Source organism: Microtus ochrogaster, chromosome 19, assembly GCF_000317375.1.
Source record: "Microtus ochrogaster isolate Prairie Vole_2 chromosome 19, MicOch1.0, whole genome shotgun sequence".
Classification (NCBI taxonomy): domain Eukaryota; kingdom Metazoa; phylum Chordata; class Mammalia; order Rodentia; family Cricetidae; genus Microtus; species Microtus ochrogaster.
In genome coordinates this window covers 230401-248603 of record NC_022021.1, presented here as the reverse complement: position 1 = coordinate 248603, position 18203 = coordinate 230401, and the positions used below count along the sequence as shown (strand labels likewise).

At 38.3% G+C, this 18203-nt stretch overlaps 1 protein-coding gene across 5 annotated transcripts in view; it reads right to left on the bottom strand.

Moving 5' to 3' along the window:
- Window positions 1–18203, bottom strand: part of Bdp1 (B double prime 1, subunit of RNA polymerase III transcription initiation factor IIIB) — a 92682-nt gene that overhangs the window by 54225 nt on the left and 20254 nt on the right. For 4 of the 5 annotated variants that reach the window (XM_013349674.2, XM_026783697.1, XM_013349672.2 and 1 more), the window contains exons 9-14: window positions 13745–13882; window positions 12303–12587; window positions 9296–9437; window positions 8243–8392; window positions 4715–4874; window positions 1437–1528 (exon numbers count right to left, since the gene is read on the bottom strand). In XM_013349674.2, coding sequence (XP_013205128.1) covers window positions 1437–1528; window positions 4715–4874; window positions 8243–8392; window positions 9296–9437; window positions 12303–12587; window positions 13745–13882 — 967 coding nt within the window. The remainder of the gene's footprint in view (window positions 1–1436; window positions 1529–4714; window positions 4875–8242; window positions 8393–9295; window positions 9438–12302; window positions 12588–13744; window positions 13883–18203) is intronic. The other variant, XM_013349675.2, reaches the window with a different exon arrangement.

Genomic DNA, 18203 nt, shown 5'->3' with positions numbered 1-18203 from the left:
AGAGCTAGTTCCAGGACAGGCTCCAAAGCCACAGAGAAACCCTGTCTCGAAAAAAAAAAAAAAAATACCACCTCAGCACCCTCCCAAGAGACAAATCTGCCTCTGGCAAGATGCCTTCCCCATCACTGATGAACTAAAATCCCTCCAAAAATGTAACTGCACAGCAGAACTTCCTGTGACAGCCGATGGAAGAAAACCATATGCTATCCCCACCCTTCTCCGGACAGTCCACATAAAATATTAAACATATCCCCAGTCAAATCCTGTGCATAAAATTGAAAAAAACCTACAGCCAAGCACTTTTTAAAGTGTTAAAAAAAAAAACAACACATTAGAAGAAACAGATGAACACCCTGAGTGAGGCCCTGATAAACAGCTTAGCAAAACGTTCTTTGGTAGACAGTGTTGTTTGATAATTATCAAAGACATAGAAAGTGAATCCTCTAAAAAATAGGTGGCACAGAAGAATCAAGAGGAATGTTATCCTGTGCTTCATTTCCCATTGGAATATCCATTAGTGTTGCCTAAGTTATGTCTTTAAAAAAAAAAAAATCAAAATCTCATTTTAAAAATGGAAAAACCTATATCTACCCAATATGTGACACTATTGTTTCTCTTTTAGGACATCAATGAATATATATATAATGTCAGGGAATCAGTGCCAATTTATAGAACAGCATCCCATTGAATAGCCCAGAATCTACTGCTTACAACCATACTTGGAGCTAGTCAGTCTTATACCCATATCAAGTTAAATATTCCTTTAGAAATCACTTCCTACAAATACAACCATTCACAAACATATCTTAATCATTTATTTATCTGATAAGACTTCTTTGAAAATATTAGTAAATTGAAGGATGCACAAAACTGCTAACTCAATAGATTCATACGCTCATTTAAAAATTTTATATCAGATGGTGGTGGTGAATACCTTTAATCTCAGCTCAAGAGGCAGATCTCTAAGTTCAAGAGACCAACCTGGTCTACAGAGTAAGTTCCAGGACAGCTATGCAGAGACACCCTGCCTCAAAATAAATAAATAAATAAAGCCCTAAAATTTTTATTTACTTTTTTTTGAGATGGTTCCCCTGTCCCACAGGAGAACTTCAAAATCACCTGAGAAGAGGATAATCTTGAACGTCCAATCCCCTCACCCACACCTGCAGCGCTGGCATCACAAGCACATGCCACAGCACCTGGTTTATGTGAGGCTCCTGAGTGAATGAGGCTTCACACATTCGAATCAGATACGACCCTAGGCCTACCCGTACCATCATTTCTAACACCAAACACACCGCGTGTTAGCAAAATTTCTTGCTACTATCTATAATGAAAACAGATTTAAAGTATCCTCATTGACAATTCAGACTTTATTAAAAAGAAAACTAACAATCGCAACCACTCTTGAAGGTCATTTCTTCCCAAGTACTTACTCGGACACAGTTTCAGCACCTAGGTTCTCTCTTTCTGTATTCTCTGTCCCAAAATTTTCAGGTACATTCAATCTCTCTTTTTCCACATGATTCTATAAATATAATTTTTTACACTAAAGTTACTTCTTACAATAAAATACTCCACTGAATGAGAATTAAAACTAAAAATTCTAAATACAGAGCAGATCAAAGTATTATAAAACACACAATCATACAATCTTTTTTGTTTGTTTATTAGCTTGTTTTTTTCAAGACAGGGTTTCTCTGTGTAACTTTGGAGCCTGTCCTGAAACTCACTCCGTAGACCAGGCTGGCCTTAAACTCAGATCCGCCTCTCTCTGCCTCCTGCGTGCTACCACTGCTCGGCTAAAACTCACAATCTTATACATGGTTAGAAGGACCTTGCCAATATGAACAGTCTTTAAAATGTCCATATTCACTGACTACTAATATAATTTTAAACTGTATTTTAAGGAAGTAACTGAAGAGTTAGGAATGGCAGCATATGCCTTTAACCCCAACACATGGAAGGCAGAGGTAGGCAAATCACTATGGGTTGAGTCCAGCCGGGAGTTTCAGGAAAACCAAAGCTATACGCTAAAACCTTGTCTCCAAAAATAAAACAAAAAACAAAAAACAAAAAAAGAAAAGAATTGAAGGGTCCAAAGGAAAGGAAAAGACACTTGCCACCAATTCTTACAGCATAATTGCATAATTTTAATCTCTAAGACTCATATAATGGAAAAAGAAAACCACTCCTTGGCAAGTTATACTCTGATTCCAGGCCCACTGCACCTCTACACAATATGTAATTATTTTAAAATTTAACAAAAGTAATTGAAAACATGTAAGCACTAAAATGTTCACCACAATATTATATAAAATGGCCTACATTGCTAACATAAGTTTTCCAAAAATAAATCAATATTTAAATAAATGCAGTTATACTATATTGCTAAAGTATTATTTTAAAATGTTTTCTAAATGTGTTTAAATGACACTGAAAAATTTACAAAATTTTAAATACCAAAGGATAAAAAATGAATAAAACCTGAAAGGTAGAGAATGAGGTTCACTGGGGAATTTCTCGCCTCACAGTTTATAGCTTTTGCCCTGGTGGTTATCCTGACAGCAAGGGAAGGAAAACAAACTTGGAGAGAAAAATGTGAAAAGACTGACTGCATATAGATAATAAAATTATAACTTTTGCTTTGGTTCTTAAATTAATCTGTATTTCCAAAATTTCTACATAAAATCTGGGCTAGCATGATGGCTCAGTGGTCAAGGAACTTGCGCCAAACCTAATGATCTGAGTTTAATCTCCCAAAATGGCACAAAGTAGAGAAAATCAAGTCTTCAAGTTGTTCTCTGACTTCCGTGTGTGTGTGTGTGTGTGTGTGTGTGTGTGTGTGTGTGTGTGTGTGTGTTGCGGCATGTGCGTGCCACCCTCCTCCACAAATAATCAACTAGATATTGTTTTGAAAAGCTTCAATTGTACTAGATTATGATTTAACAATAAAAGGGTTATAGCACTGGAGACATAGTTTATGTGCAAGGCCTTGGGCTTTTGTCACAGATGCCAAAGAAAGCCATCTAATAACAAAGGGACTTCCCCAGAGGCAGGAGGAAGGGCAGCAGCAGAGCACTTACCAGCACTTGAGACTCTGAGTCCTGTATGCAACAGTTCAAATAAATGAATGAGGGAGGAAACCTAAAGAGCAGCTTAAAAGTGATTGAGGACACACTCAAAACAATTTTAAGACTGTAACTCCCAGAAATATGAATAAATAGGATCTATGTTTGAAAGATTTATTTTATTATTTATCTATGTCTACTTGTGCGCCTATGTGAGTGTATGCAGGTGCCTAGGGAGGCCAGAAAAAGAAGTCAGATGCCCTTGGAGCTGCGATTACAGAAGGCTATGAGTTATCTGATATGAGGACTAGGAATGGAATTCAGGTCCAATCAAAGAGCAGCATGACCTCTTAACTGCTGAGCCACCTACCCTGCCTAGGGTCATTTAGTCAATGCAAATCATAACATAGGGACTTTCTTTTAACAATGCATACTAACAGGCAGAAACAGGCGGATCTCTGCGAGTTCGAGGCCAGCCTGGTCTACAAGAGCTAGTTCCAGGACAGGCACCAAAGCTACAGAGAAACCCTGTCTCGAAAAAACCAAAAAAAATATTTTGAATACTTTGAAAAATAATCACAACACTAACAGAAAAGTTTTTTCCATTAGAAAGCCCTATTTGTCACTCATGGTGGCACATCATCCCCTTTAATTCCAATATCAGGAGGCAGAGGCAGGGGGATATTTGCAAGTTCCAGGCCAGGCTGGTCTACGTAATGATTTACAGGCCAACCAGGACTACACAATGAGATCTGACTTGAAAACAACAAAACCCTACTTACAAAATTACTTTATTTATTACTCTGAAAAACAAAACCAAATAGCCCTGGGGCCAGAGAGATGACTCAGTAAGAAGGGTGCTTATGGGGCTGGAGAGATGGCTCAGCAGTTAAGAGTAATGACTGCACTGCTCTTCAGAGGACCTGAGTTCAGTTCCCAGCACCCACATGCCAATTCAAACTGTAACTCCAGTTCCAGAAGCTCTGACAGCCTCACACAAGCATATATACAGACAAAACACCAATGCACATAAAATAAATTGTAAAAAAAAAAAAAAAAAAAAGAAAAGAAGGGTATTTATAATCCCAGTGATGGGAAGGTGAAACCTAACAGAAGCCTAGAATTCACTGTCCAGTCATTCTGGCTTAACTGGAAAGCCTCGGACTGAAAAGAAACCTTAGCTGAAGAAGCAAAGTAGAAGGCTGCTGAGAACCAACACTGAAACTGACCCTTGACCTCTACACACATGTGCATATATGTACCCACAGATGTGATTGCAACAAAAATATGAAATCAAACATACAAGAAATATTTTGAATAAACATTTTATACAATTTAAAAAGTGAGCTGGGGGATGTTGGTGAGTGGTAGAATGTTTGTTTGCCTAGCATGACCAAGGTCTAGGTTCATTCCTAATTGCATGCGCGAGCACACATCAAATTTATCATTGAGATTTTTTCAATTGTTATAGCCCACTTACTGAAGTAAACACATGAAACAGACTAATAAACAAAAATCTAATTTTAAGCTATTGTGTTTTCCTATCAGTAACAAGTTTGAAATTACAAGCTAAATATTTTATTTGTAATTACTTAGAAAATATGTTTATAGCTTTCTTTTCCATAAATTCTCTTAGGCCGCACCTTTTCAGCTGAAGTTTCTGAAGGTGAGATTTTGCTCCTTTCATCTTGTGTATCTTGAGAAACAACTGACTTCTTCCCAACTGCCCTGGACAGATTAGGTTTAGGTCTCTGCAGTCGACTTCTGGATTTTGGTTTAACATTTTCTGCTTGTTCAGTCTCTCTTAAAAAAATAAAGAAAAAAAAACGGATGTTATTTGAATTGCAACCAACATGTAGTCAAAATCAAATAAAACTCTAAAAAGTTGGAAAATTCAAAGAGCTCCTTAAAGCCCTGACGCTGAGAGACTTACTCTATCAGATGTTAAAACATATCAGTATCAGTAATTAAGATTTAAAGTGATACCAAAAGACAAAAGAACATGTAAATGAAACACAACAGAAAATAATTCCAAAGCAGATTTGATTTTAGAACATACTAAAGATCATCTCCCAAAATAGAAAAGTTGAAATGTGTAACACAGGATACTTAAAAAATAAAATGTTATGCTATGTTTGAGGGTGCATGCCTTTAAACCCAGCACTAAAGAGGAAGAGGCAGGTGGATCTCTCTAAGTTTGAGGCCAGCCTAAAATACACAGCAAGTGCCAAGACAGCTAAGACTACATAGCAAGACCCTGTTTCAAAAAAAAAAAAAGCAAAAAATAAAAATAAACATTACACAAAACCAACTTCTAATGAGAAAACTGATTAACAAAACAGAGAGAGTTCCATCCATTGCACTATGCTGATAATATATTCCAAGTAGATCACACATTAAAATGAAGGCAGAAAGAACAAAAGAAAGCTAACCTTATAAACTTTAATTTAGATTGAGTAAATCTAAGATTTCATAAAAAGTAGGAAAAAATTAGAAATCAGATGTCATAAAAATAAAAACCTGGGGGCTAAAGAGATGGTTCAGTAGATTAAGGAATTTGCCATCAAGACTCTGACCCCTGGACTGGAGAGATGGCTCAGAGGTTAAGAGCACTGACTGTTCTTCCAGAGGTCCTGAGTTCAATTCCCAGCAACCACATGGTGGCTCACAACCATCTATAATAATAAGATCTGGTGCCCTCTTCTGGCATGCAAGCATGCAAGCATACACAGAAGGAATGTTGTATACATAATAAATAAATAAATCTTAAAAAAAAAAAAAAAAGACTCTGACCCCTGGAGGAGAGCACCATCTCAAGTTGTCCTATGACCTTTCCATGTGTTACATGGCGTGCGCACACACACACACATAAACACACACACACACATATTCTTTAAGCAAACACTTCCATTTTTAAACCTTCAATGAAAAACATACTTGTAAACTGGCATAAAAGTGAAAGCAAAGATTCTAAGTATTTGTAAAAACAACCTATAAGGCCATGAGTAGAGAACAAACCACACAAACTAGAGAACATTCAAATGATGAAACACTATAAAGCTATAAAAATAAAAGATATGTTTTATATAAAAGTATGGGGGAGGATCCTGCAAAACATTATGTATGAGTATGTCACGTTTAGGTTTGTTTCAGCATACACTTAAAGTCCCTGAAAGAACACTACTCATTCTTTAGAAGGAAGACAGGGTGGAGGAGACTTTGCTTCTTAATGTTTAACCAAAAAAATACAGAGTTTACTCCAAAAATTAATTTTAAAATTTTGATTCTCAATATGGTGTGCTCCATTAAAAAAATCAGCATTCATGAGTTGAACAGATTTTGTTCCTTTTTCTTCTTTTCATGTGCATGTGATGTACATGTGTGCTCGTGTTCATGTGTGGATGTGGGTGGCTGTGCAGGCCTATAATGGCTGTTCTTGGTTATGAACTTGACTACACCTGGGACAAACTAAAATCCAAAGGACTGAGCACACTTGTGAGTAATTTTTTTCTTAATTAGTAATTTGAAGTGGGTAGACACATTTCTATCCTGAGTCTTTGAGGTACAGAGACACACCTTTAATCCAGATCTTTAGAGATTGGGAGGAGCCACTTTTAATCTGGACCATACCTTTTTGCATCAGCCCATATAAAGGACATGGAAGAAGGAAGCGCTTTGTTCTTTGCCTGCTTGCTCTCACTGGCAAGTTCATTCTTTCACTGGCTTTGGAGACTACTTCTTCAGGATTCCAGCACACAGTAAAGACCAGCTGAGACATCCATCCTCATGGACTGAACAACTACTGAATTCTAGGACCTTCCATTGGTAGGCACCCATTGTTGTACTAGCTGGACTACAACCTGTAAGCCAATCTAATAAATTCCCCTTCTATGTATATCAGTATCTCTCTGTGTGTATGCACGTGTTTGTATATACATGTGTGTACATACACTCATACATATGGTGTAGGAGGTTCTTCTGTTCATGTGTTGCTTTCATTGGCCAATGAATAAAGAAATTGCTTTGGGCCTGATAGGGCAAAACTTAGGTAGGCGGAGAAAGACAGAACTGAATGCTAGGAAGAAGGGCAGAGTGAGAGATGCCTTGGATCTTCTTCCTTTTCTTTTTTTCTTTTTCTTTTTTTTTTTTTTTTTTGGGTTTTTCAAGACAGGGTTTCTCTGTGGCTTTGGAGCCTGTCCTGGAACTAGCTCTGTAGACCAGGCTGGTCTCGAACTTTGGATCTTCTTCCTGAGACTGACGCCAGTTAGAATCTTGCCGGTAAACCAAAGTCACGTGGCGATACACAGATTAATAAAAATGGGTTAAATTAAGATGTAAGAATTAGCCAATAAGAAACTAGGGCTAATGGACCAGGCAATGTTTTAATTAATACAGTTTCTGTATGATTATTTCAGGTGTAAGCTAGCCGGGCAGCCAGCACAAACAAGTGGTCTGCTCCCACCAACATACATACATATTCATTTTATAGGTACTGTTCCTCTACAGAACCCTGACTAATACAAGACCCAAGACTGACCTTGGGAATCTTCCTCAATTACTCATTCCCAGAGTCTTTGAGGTAAGATCTCTCAATCAAACCCAGTGCTTGCTAATTATATGTAGGCTGCCAGGCCCACCCAGTATTTCCATTATATAATGAAACAGAATCCCAAGAGAAACAGAAAGAGAAATCTTTTGATGACATGTGATTGAGAGACTGCAGTAAAATCACCTGTTAAGTGATCGACATACTAAGAGTCCCTTCTACTCCCTAAATGTTATTTAAGATCTTTATCAAAAGGATAGAGAAATGCCTCAGCAGTTAAGAGCTCCTGGATTTGGTGCCCAGCACCACATAGGATGGCTCACAACTGCCTCTAACTCCAGCTCCAAGAGGATCTGGAACACATACAAATGCATAAATCCACATACATATATGATTATGTCTGTCTATCTATCTATCTACTATCTATATGTCTAATTTAAAAAAATCTATCTTTAAATTTAAAAACAAAGTTTATCAGAGACTGGAGACACAACTTTGCCTTTCAGTCTTAGAAGATATGCCCATTCCATGCAATGTCCTAGGTTTAATCCCAAAATCAAAAAAGAAAATGTTTAACAGTTTTAGAACATGCCTTAGAAGAAACCCGACTGTATAAAATACTTACAGTGGTCTATTCTCTAGGTCAACGCTTCTTTCTTCTGTTCCAGCATTATTTACTTCACAGGAGGCAGCACCCGCAACTTCTGACAAAGGCAAATCTGCAGCACTTGACTCTGAGGACTCACTTGCTAGCGGCATGATATCTTGTTGATTACTAAGGAAGGGAAAATGTATCAGGAGGAACATACTACTAGAAATAAATTTTCATACCACTAAAGGACATAAACATGCTTGCTGATATGGTGTGAAACCTCTTGCCATCATTCTTGTGTTTTTGAACCTGGGTTTTTTTATTGGCCTAAAGCTCACCAATTAGCCTAGGAAGGCTGGTGAGCAAGCCCAAGCATCTCATCTCTTCCTCCTACATACTGGGATATCAGTGTGTAATACTACACCTGGCTTTGATATGGGTGCTGGGAATTAAACGTTAACATCATGGCGGTCTATGATGTAATCCCAGCACCTGGGAGGCTATGACAGGAGGACTTGTTTGTTTGTGTACTTATTTGTTTTGGAGGCAGAATCTACTAGTAGAACCTGCTAGGTATATCCCAAACTAACCTTGAACTAATGATATTCCTGCCTCAGCCTCCTCAGTACTGGGATTTTATGAATGTACCAGCACACCAAGCTTGAAGATAATACACAATGATTTACAAAATGAAAATGGTTAACCAAGAAAGAGGCTATATAAATAGCTCTGCAGTTAAGAGTACACACTGCTCCTTGACAGGACTTACGCTCAGTTCTTAGTACCTATACCAGGTAGTCACAATCACCTATAATTCCAGTTCCAGGGGAATTCAATGTCTCTGTGGTTACCTATACTCATGTGCACATATCCACACAGACATACACATGCAAACATAATTAATAATAAAGAGAAATCTTTTTAAAAAGCTAGTAAAAATACAATAATCTGAGTTATATTCAAGTTTAACAAAAAGGTTCAAAAATAAATAAAGGAAAACAAACAGGAAAAGAAGTGCAAATCCACAATGCCAACTGGAGACTCCATAGAAGATGCAGACAAAGCCAGTAAAGAGGCAGAAAATACCATGTGGAGGGGCTGGAGCCAGTTCTCAGCTCCACCGTTTCACTGGAGGGTGAGAATGACTCTGCAATGTCGTCTATGCACCGTGGGAAAGAAGGTGTCTGTTCCTCATTGCATTCGCCTTCATTTTCCTCAGGACTTGTATCTAGGAATATAAAACACATGTACTTGCAAAAAGTAGTAAAGATAGCAATATTGTAAAGCATAAGGAATTTATATGCAACAACTTGTCTTTTCCTACAAAATATTAATCCACTTAACATTCAAGATTTAGGGTTTTTTCCTGAACATTGTGTTTTGCTGTTTAAGCCTCAGCCTTTAATAGCTAAGCCTTCTCTCCTAGCGCTTTTACCCTTTAAACTTTATTACATTTACTATTATCATTTGTGTGCATATGTATGCGTGTGCATGAGTGCCCACATGTTTCACCACACACATATGGAGTTCAGAAGACAACTCCGTGCAGCTAGTGCTCTCCTTTCACCTTTGAGGGTTTGGGGGATTGAATCCAAGTTGTCAGGATTGCTGGCAAGTGCTGAGTCATGTCAGGCACACAAAAGGACACAAAATAAATGTGTAATAAAAAGCACTAATATTTATCCTATGATAAAGAACCACCTTAATTCCAACATCATAAATGACGCATCAATATTTTAGATGGTAGAAGACTAGAACTATAAAGCTATTCTTCTTTACATTGTAAAACATGTCTTTTTCTTTTGGTTGAGACAGGGGCTAATGTAACAGACTGGCATCAAACTAGGTAGCCAAGGATAATCTTGAACTTCTGAATCTACTTATCTACCTACTCTACCACCTAAGTGGTGAGATTACAGGCACTGGCCAGTTTACCCAGTTTTCTTTTATTATATAATCTCTGTTTAAAAAAATAATTTCCATTTTTTAATTCATTTACTTGGTGTGTGTGTGTGTTACCACAGTGCCCATGTGGACATCAGAAAGCAACAGGAGTTGGTTTTCTTCTTTGTGGATCCCTGGGATCAAACTTAAGTACCTTTACCCACTGAGCTATCTCATAAGCCTCTACATGTAATATTTCTTGTAATGGTAAACAACAAGAGTATAATATTCTAATGCTTATAAATCAGATAACTGTGGGCTGGGCATGACGGCACACGCCTTTAATCCCAGCATTTGGGAGGCAGAGGCAAGCAGATTTCTGAGTTCGAGGCCAGTCTGGTCTATAAGAGTGAGTTCCAGGACAGCCATGGCTACATAGAGAAACTCTGTCTCAGACAACAACAACAAAAACCAGACAGCCGTAAGCAGGACATAAGAGCAAATACATGCAATCCCTGCTCTTAGACTGGCGAAGCAAGAGTTCGAGATCATCCTTGACTTCAAAGCAAGTTCTAGTCCAGCCTGGGCTATATTAGACCCTATCTCAAAAGGAAAAAAAGAAAAAGAAAGAAAGGAAGGAAGGAAGGAAGGAAGGAAGAAAGAAAGAAAGAAAGAAAGAAAGAAAGAAAGAAAGAAAGAAAAAACTTTTATTACTTCAACTACAAGAACTGATCTATTAAACTATTATGACTTCTTCTCTGCTAGCTAGCTCTCATTGTGCTGATGGTATTATACAAGCTACTGAAGGAAAAAGTCATTAACTGCCTTACCACTTAGGAACCCTGCAAGCAACTGCAACTCAACTGACAGGAGATGTCCATTAGTACAACAGTGGCACAAATGCTAGAAGTAACAACTGCTTCTTGATTAGGTTTCTAGCCAGATCCACAGGAGGAACCTCTGCTTGAGCAAGAAAGCCCGGACCAGAAACCATGATGTCCTAAGCCAGAGGGAATATCTTACTGCTTTGCTAAATGGGCACAGTATCAACTGCCTTCTAAACAGTTGTCTTCACAGCTAAGGATTAGAGAAGCTTCTTTTTGTAGTTAACATAGTCATTACAAAGACTCAGAAATGGTCAAACTGCAGAAAGTGACTGTTGAGTGTTCAGTCTCAAACAAACAACTAAACCAACCAGACACCCTAACCCGTGAACTTGGGAAATATCACAGAGGTCATAGAAAGTCTGTAAGAACCAGAGGTTGAGGAGAACTTCTGAAAATTAGTCTTTTGGACGTGACAGAAGTACTTCACTTATGAACTCATAACAAATATATCTACAAACACAAGCTCAAGCCAGTCAACAGTCCAGCATGGGTCAGGGAAGAACACAAGCGCCTATCCTCAGCTGAGGTGCTCCTGGCAGGTGATGGCTACTGGGGAAGGGATAGTCGGTTTTGTAAGAGGTGTGGCCTCTGGTTAGGTTAGGTATGGATGACCCCACTCCCGTGCACATATGAGCAACACTGATGGGACTCAGTGGGTTGTTTTGTTTGGTTCTTTAAAAAGAACACGAAGCTGGAAGATACATTGGGGAGGGTCTGGAAGGGGACTAAGGAGCAGGCAGAAGGGGTTCCTAAGTAGTAAAGCCAGGAACTTGCAGGTGCTAGCACATGCTCTACTACTGAGCAGTACCTCCAAACTTACTATTTCACTTTAAGTATTCTTAAAGCAAACTCTTAAGAAGGCCCCAGTTTCCTCTTAAGTTTTGGTTTTTGTCTTCCAGCAACACTTAAATTACAGTATGCTTGCATTCTAAGAATACAAGAAAAAAAAAGAAATGGAAATTCTACTAGCTCTTTTTACAGACTCACAGAGGTATTCCATGAAGGCAGATCATAAAAATCTGAGATTCGTTACAGATATATGATCACCAATGACTGTTAATGGGAACACAAGGGAAATAATTCAACTTCTGAACAATCTGGAGAAAATTCTCCCTGCTTCACTTTTTTTGTTTTGTTTTCTACAGCTGTTTTTTTCTCTTTAACTAAAATTAAGATGGCAAGATGTAACATAGTACTGGGCAGACAACCACTAACAAACATTAGGGATTTCTGTTATCCACAACGGTAGCATCTGTCATATACATTACTGTACACGCCCCTTCTAATAAAACCAAGGATCTTAGAATGTGTTTGAAACTTACTCTTGTGTACTTCTGCTTCAGGAGAGCTTGACTGAACGCGGACATTTCCTACAAGATTTGTTGCTTCCTGCTTATTAGTTTCATTTTGCTTCTTCCTCCTCCTCCTTTTCTCTTGATTTTGATCTTGTTCTAACATGGTTTGTTCTAAATCCTGTCCTGTCGAAGTTGGTGGTTCCTCTTCAGCAACTGTCTGAGTATCCTTCTGAGATCTTTCTGGATCTGAACTGTTACTATTTACAGATTCATCTGGATCATCATTCACTTCCTCACTAGTTACCTTTTTTGCTAAAAGAGAAATTGTTATAAACACATGAAATGTGTATAGAAAACTTATTGAAAGGGAAGATGATAAATACTCAAAAGTATATTTTGTCTGTCATGTCATTTTTGTGAAAATCTGAACAAAGACTCAAAGAGGAGACGAGATCAGCTCTAACATTCGCACTATAAGCTCACGCAGGTACAGGCTAGGGTGGCTCAGTAGTAAAGCACATCCTACTTAGCATATACACAGCCGTGGGTTCAATGCCCAGCACTGCTGCCCCCAACAAAAAAAAGATACATACGTGCCAATTACCAATAAAAGTAAGTTTATATGTAGAAATGTGATGGGATTCAAAGTATATTACGATATAAAAACTTCAAGTGGCAGAAATATTTACGTATTTATGAGATTACATTTTCATTTTTTAAAATTATTTAATTAATTTTAAAAGTTATTCCTAAGAATGCTGAAGAATTTGCTCTGAACATCAGGTAGAACAAACAGTTCTAGAATTCTAACTTTTGTATCATTTTGATTGCTTAAGACAAGGTCGGATGCATTCCAGGTTGCTTCCAACTGTACTATATGACTGAAAATAGGAATGAACTTGTGTCCCCTGCCTGAACCAAGGATCTTTTTCATCATTTTTGTGGTACTGGGGATCAAATCCAGGCAGTTTTCTGCATTCCTGGCAAGTACTAAACTACATCCCCAGACTGAAACATTGTTTTTCCTTTTAAATATATTTGTGCACACACAGTATGTGGGTATCTAGAGAGTCTACAAGATGGCATCAAATGCCATAGAGTTGCAGTCAAATGCAATTGTAAGTCACACCAACACAAGTGCTGGGAACCAAAGACCAGCCCAATTTAAAAGCAACAAAGCATTCTTAACCTCTGAGTTATCTCTCCAGCTCATATCAGGCCTCTCAAAAAAGCACAAATTCATAAACACACACACACACACACACACACACACACACACACACACGTAATACACAAACAAAAACAAATCATTAAAAAGGAGCTGTTATTTGCCCCAGATAACTGGCAAAGCGATGATACTAATACTTCCCTCCAACTATGCACTATGATGGTGTCAACTACCTGAATAACATCTCAATTCATAATGGCAATACTGTAAATTCACCACTAGATGAAACTCCAAACAATACCTTGCACGTTTTTCCGTGGTTTGGAAGACTTTTCCTTTGAACTCTGACATTTAGTAGATTTTTTTCTTTTTTCTTCTTCAGCAAGAACTTTCTGAAGCAAATGAGCAAAAAAATCCAAGTCAAAGGGGCGTTTTTCCTCTGTTTAAAGAAAGGGGGAAAGTTTAGAGTTTTTATTTAAAAAAAAAAGAAGAGCTCTCTAGTTTTCAAAGTAGGACAATATCCAAAGCAAAGGATGGATAAACAAATATGGCACTGTTAAGTAATAAAACAAAAAAGTAACTTAACAAGTATGGGCTAAATGTGTAACAACTTGGTGACGTAGCACTTATAGAATACACAAGACCTTGGATTCAAGTCCCAATCCAAAAAAAATAAATTATTAGGTTGGTGCAAAAGGAACTACTGTTTTAGACCATGAGTTTTATGTCATTATAAATAGGTTCAAATACATCTTTCTTACCAAAATAAAAACCGTTCCAATCAATATATTCTTGCCAATTAAAAGTAAGGTGTTTTGTTTTAGTCACTGTAAAGTCCATCCCTGGGATTCAATGACTCTTGGAAAGCACTTTCTGCCTCTTTCTGGTGTAAAACATTTTACTTGTAAAAAACTGTTGAGAAGCTTGGAGAAGTCACAGTTAACTGGCAAGGGGCCAGGTGAACATAGCAGATAAAGAAAAACTTTGTGAGCCGGGCGGTGGTGGCGCACGCCTTTAATCCCAGCACTCGGGAGGCAGAGGCAGGTGGATCTCTGTGAGTTCGAGACCAGCCTGGTCTACAGAGCTAGTTCCAGTACAGGCTCCAAAACCACAGAGAAACCCTGTCTCGGAAAAAAAAAAAGAAAGAAAAAAAGAAAAACTTTGTGGCCTAAGCCAGGTGTGGTGGCACACATCTTTGATTTCAAAGGCAGGCATCTCTGTGAGGTCAAGGCCAGCCTGGTCTATATCGAGCTCTACATCAGTCAGGGTTTACAGTGAGACCCTGACTCAAAACCACAACTATGTAACCTAATTTGTTCAAGTTTCAATTTGTGAAGAATTAGTTGTGTGATATAAGGTTGGGCATTGTGGAAAATCAGGCCCTTTCTTTTGACCAATGTTGGCTTCTCAGGTGTAATAATTTCATCAGATTTCAGAAAGCAATGGCTCAGACTGTTAAGAGACCACCAGTCAGTAATCATGACCCCATCCCTTTTTGTGGGCAGTTCAAATTTGGTTTTGAGAAATGCTTTGAAGTTTCTTCTCAGCCCAAGCACTGCTGGGTACTGCTGTCTTACACTATCTACTTTTCATTGCACATCACAACCCAATACAGAAACGAGACAACGTTGTGTGTAGAATCAGGACAATAGTTCAAAATGGCTTTTTATTTGAGCTTTTTCATGTTTCGAATTTACTTCCAATGCAAAATGACCAGTGAATGGTCCACACTGAGTTCTACAGCAACCTTTGAGTTATAAAAGGAACAGATTCAACAACTGCTCAGTTTGCTACATTCCACACCTTCAAGGCTCCCCTCTTCTTTGCAAACCTTCTTGAACCATTATTCTAACAATACATGTAACAGTTCCTCCTGGACCAAATGCATTGTTATTGTTGCAAACTTTCTTCATATATATGACCCATTTTGAACTCTAATAAGAAAATACTTGAGAGGCAAAAGAGCTGGCTCAGCAGTTAAGAGCACTGGCTGCTTGTGCTGGCTAGTTTTACATGAACTTGACATAAGGTAGAGTCATCCAAAAAGGAGGGAGACTCAACTAAGAAAATGCCTCCAAAAGATCAGGCCGTAGGCAAGCCTATATTCTTAATTAATGACTGATGTAGGAGGGTCCAGCCCATGGTGGGGGGTGCTATCCTTGGGCTGGTGGTGCTGGGTTCTGTAAGAAAGCACACTGAGCAAGTCATGAAGAACAAGCCAGTAAGCAACTCTCCTCCATGCCTTCTGCATCAGCTCCTGCCTCCAGAGTTCCTGTTCTGACTTCCTTCTATGATGAACAGTCATGTGGAGCAATAAGCCAAATAAACTCTTTCCTCCCAAGTACTTTTCGTCATGGTGTTTCACCACAGCAATAGTAACCCTAAGACACTGCTCTTCAAGGGTTCAATTCCAAGTACCCACAGGATAGTTCACAACCATGTGCAATTCCAATTCCAAAGAATCTGACGCCCACTTCTGTCCTTTGTAGGTACTGCACCCATGGGCTACACAGATGTGCATTCAGATATATAAAAAAAATCTAAAAAAATGTAAAAGACTATCTGGAATTTGCTTTTTGTCTATGATTTCCTTAATATAAATAGGTAATAAGTCAGTAGTACAAGATCCTAAGGTGAGAAGTGTGCATTAATAATGCATGATAACTGTATTTAAGAATGTAAGCATATAAAATAATAATTTTAACAATGCAAGAACCAAAATTACTTTTGTACCAACCTAATAAAAGGATTACACTATTTATACAAGCAATAAAATGGGTGAATCTCAAAAGTAAAAGTAAAAGAAACCAACAACAAGCATTATTATTGCATGATCCAATTAGATGATCTAAAACATACTAAACTAGCCCATGATAATTTAAATGGAAACAGCAGTGTCCTTGGGCTACAAAGCTTGACAGAAAAGCAAACAAACGGTCTTCTTAGTTTATGAAAATATTCTACACATAATTTAGGACGCTGGTTAATAGGGTACATTCTTTGTTAAAATTTCAAATTACACTTTGAACTACCATATCAATTATTTTAAATGGCAAAGATAAGGCCAAGAGATAATTCAGTGGTACAGAACATGAATTAGCTGGTACAAGAGCCTGGGTTTAGCCGGGCGGTGGTGGCACACGCCTTTAATCCCAGCACTTGGGAGGCAGAGGCAGGCAGATCTCTGTGAGTTCGAGGCCATCCTGGTCTACAAGAGCTAGTTCCAGGACAGGCACCAAAGCTACAGAGAAATCCTGCCTCGAAAAACCCAAAAACAAAACCTGGGTTTAATTTTCAGCCCCCAAACACATATGAAGATAACTAAGATATCCTCCAAGAGCCTATGATTACAACACCCTCTTTCCATTACAACCACTTCACTATGTATTCTTCCAAGCCATCAGTAAAATAAAACAGTCCAATGAAGTCAGAAATACTTCCATTGTCAACTGTATAATAGAGAAAGAACAATCAGTAAAAAAAAAAAAAAAACAAGGAATGAATCTACAAAGGAATGCTTCCTTAAACTTTACATCTAAACTCTGGTGATATACAGAAAGATCACAAAAATGATTCAGTAAAAGGAACACACTAAAATACTGTTTTAATTTAACTAAAATAATTTGTTCTAATTCTCCACAACAAAGAACCAGCACCCCAGGAATCCAGAAAGAATCTTTAGGCGGTTCTAAAGGACTTAAAATATATGACCCGTCCTAAACAAAAACAAACTATCCACAAAGGGAGGAGGATGCAGGGTCAGTCCTCAGAACAGCACCATATGGTGAGTCACAACCATCCATAACTCCAGTGCCGAATGATCAAGTGCCCCCTCTGACCTCCAGGGACACCACATACACACGTGGTCAGCACACATCTGTGCATACATTCATACACATAAAATAAATCTTTAAAAAACCCACAGGAGTTTTTTTTAATTTTTAATTTCCTATTACAAAGGATAAAAATCATAAAAAAACAAAACTATAGAATCTATAAATTATTTTCTAATAATTTATTAAGCCCAGTGGAAAGTTTCTCCATTTTTAAAATGGAAGTTTCTCTATTCACAATATTCCAGATCTTACAGGAGCCATTCCTGGAAACGCTTTCAACTGGAGACAGAACACTGGGTATCAGCCCCACTCGTCAACCATGGGTGTCTCTCATGAATTCACGAGCTACACAGTGGATACTCTCTAAATCACATATGAATTATTTTCCCTAATATCAGCCTTATGGCTAACTTTAATTAAATTTCATTTTGAGCAGAGCATGGTGGTACACACCTTTAATTCCAGAACTCAGGAGGCAGAGGCAGATGAATCTCTGTAAATTTGAAGCCAGGAGCCTAGCCTACATACTGAGTTCTAGGCAATCCAGGGCTATACAGAGACAGGGTGGAGGTAGGAGCTGTGTTTTGAAGCTAAAGAAATGGTTTGGCAGTTAAGAGTACTTCCTGTCCTTGGAAAGGGATAGGTTGAGTTACCAAAAACCACATGGCAGCTCACAACCACCTGCTAACGTCAGTTCCAAGGAATCCAACACCCTCTTCTATCCTCTGTGGACACCAAGCACACACATGACACACATACATACATATATGCAAGCACTCAACGCACACACAAAATAAAATAAATAAATCTCCTTTTAAAAAAAATTGGGAGCCGGGCGATGGTGGCGCACGCCTTTAATCCCAGCACTCGGGAGGCAGAGGCAGGCGGATCTCTGTGAGTTCGAGACCAGCCTGGTCTACAGAG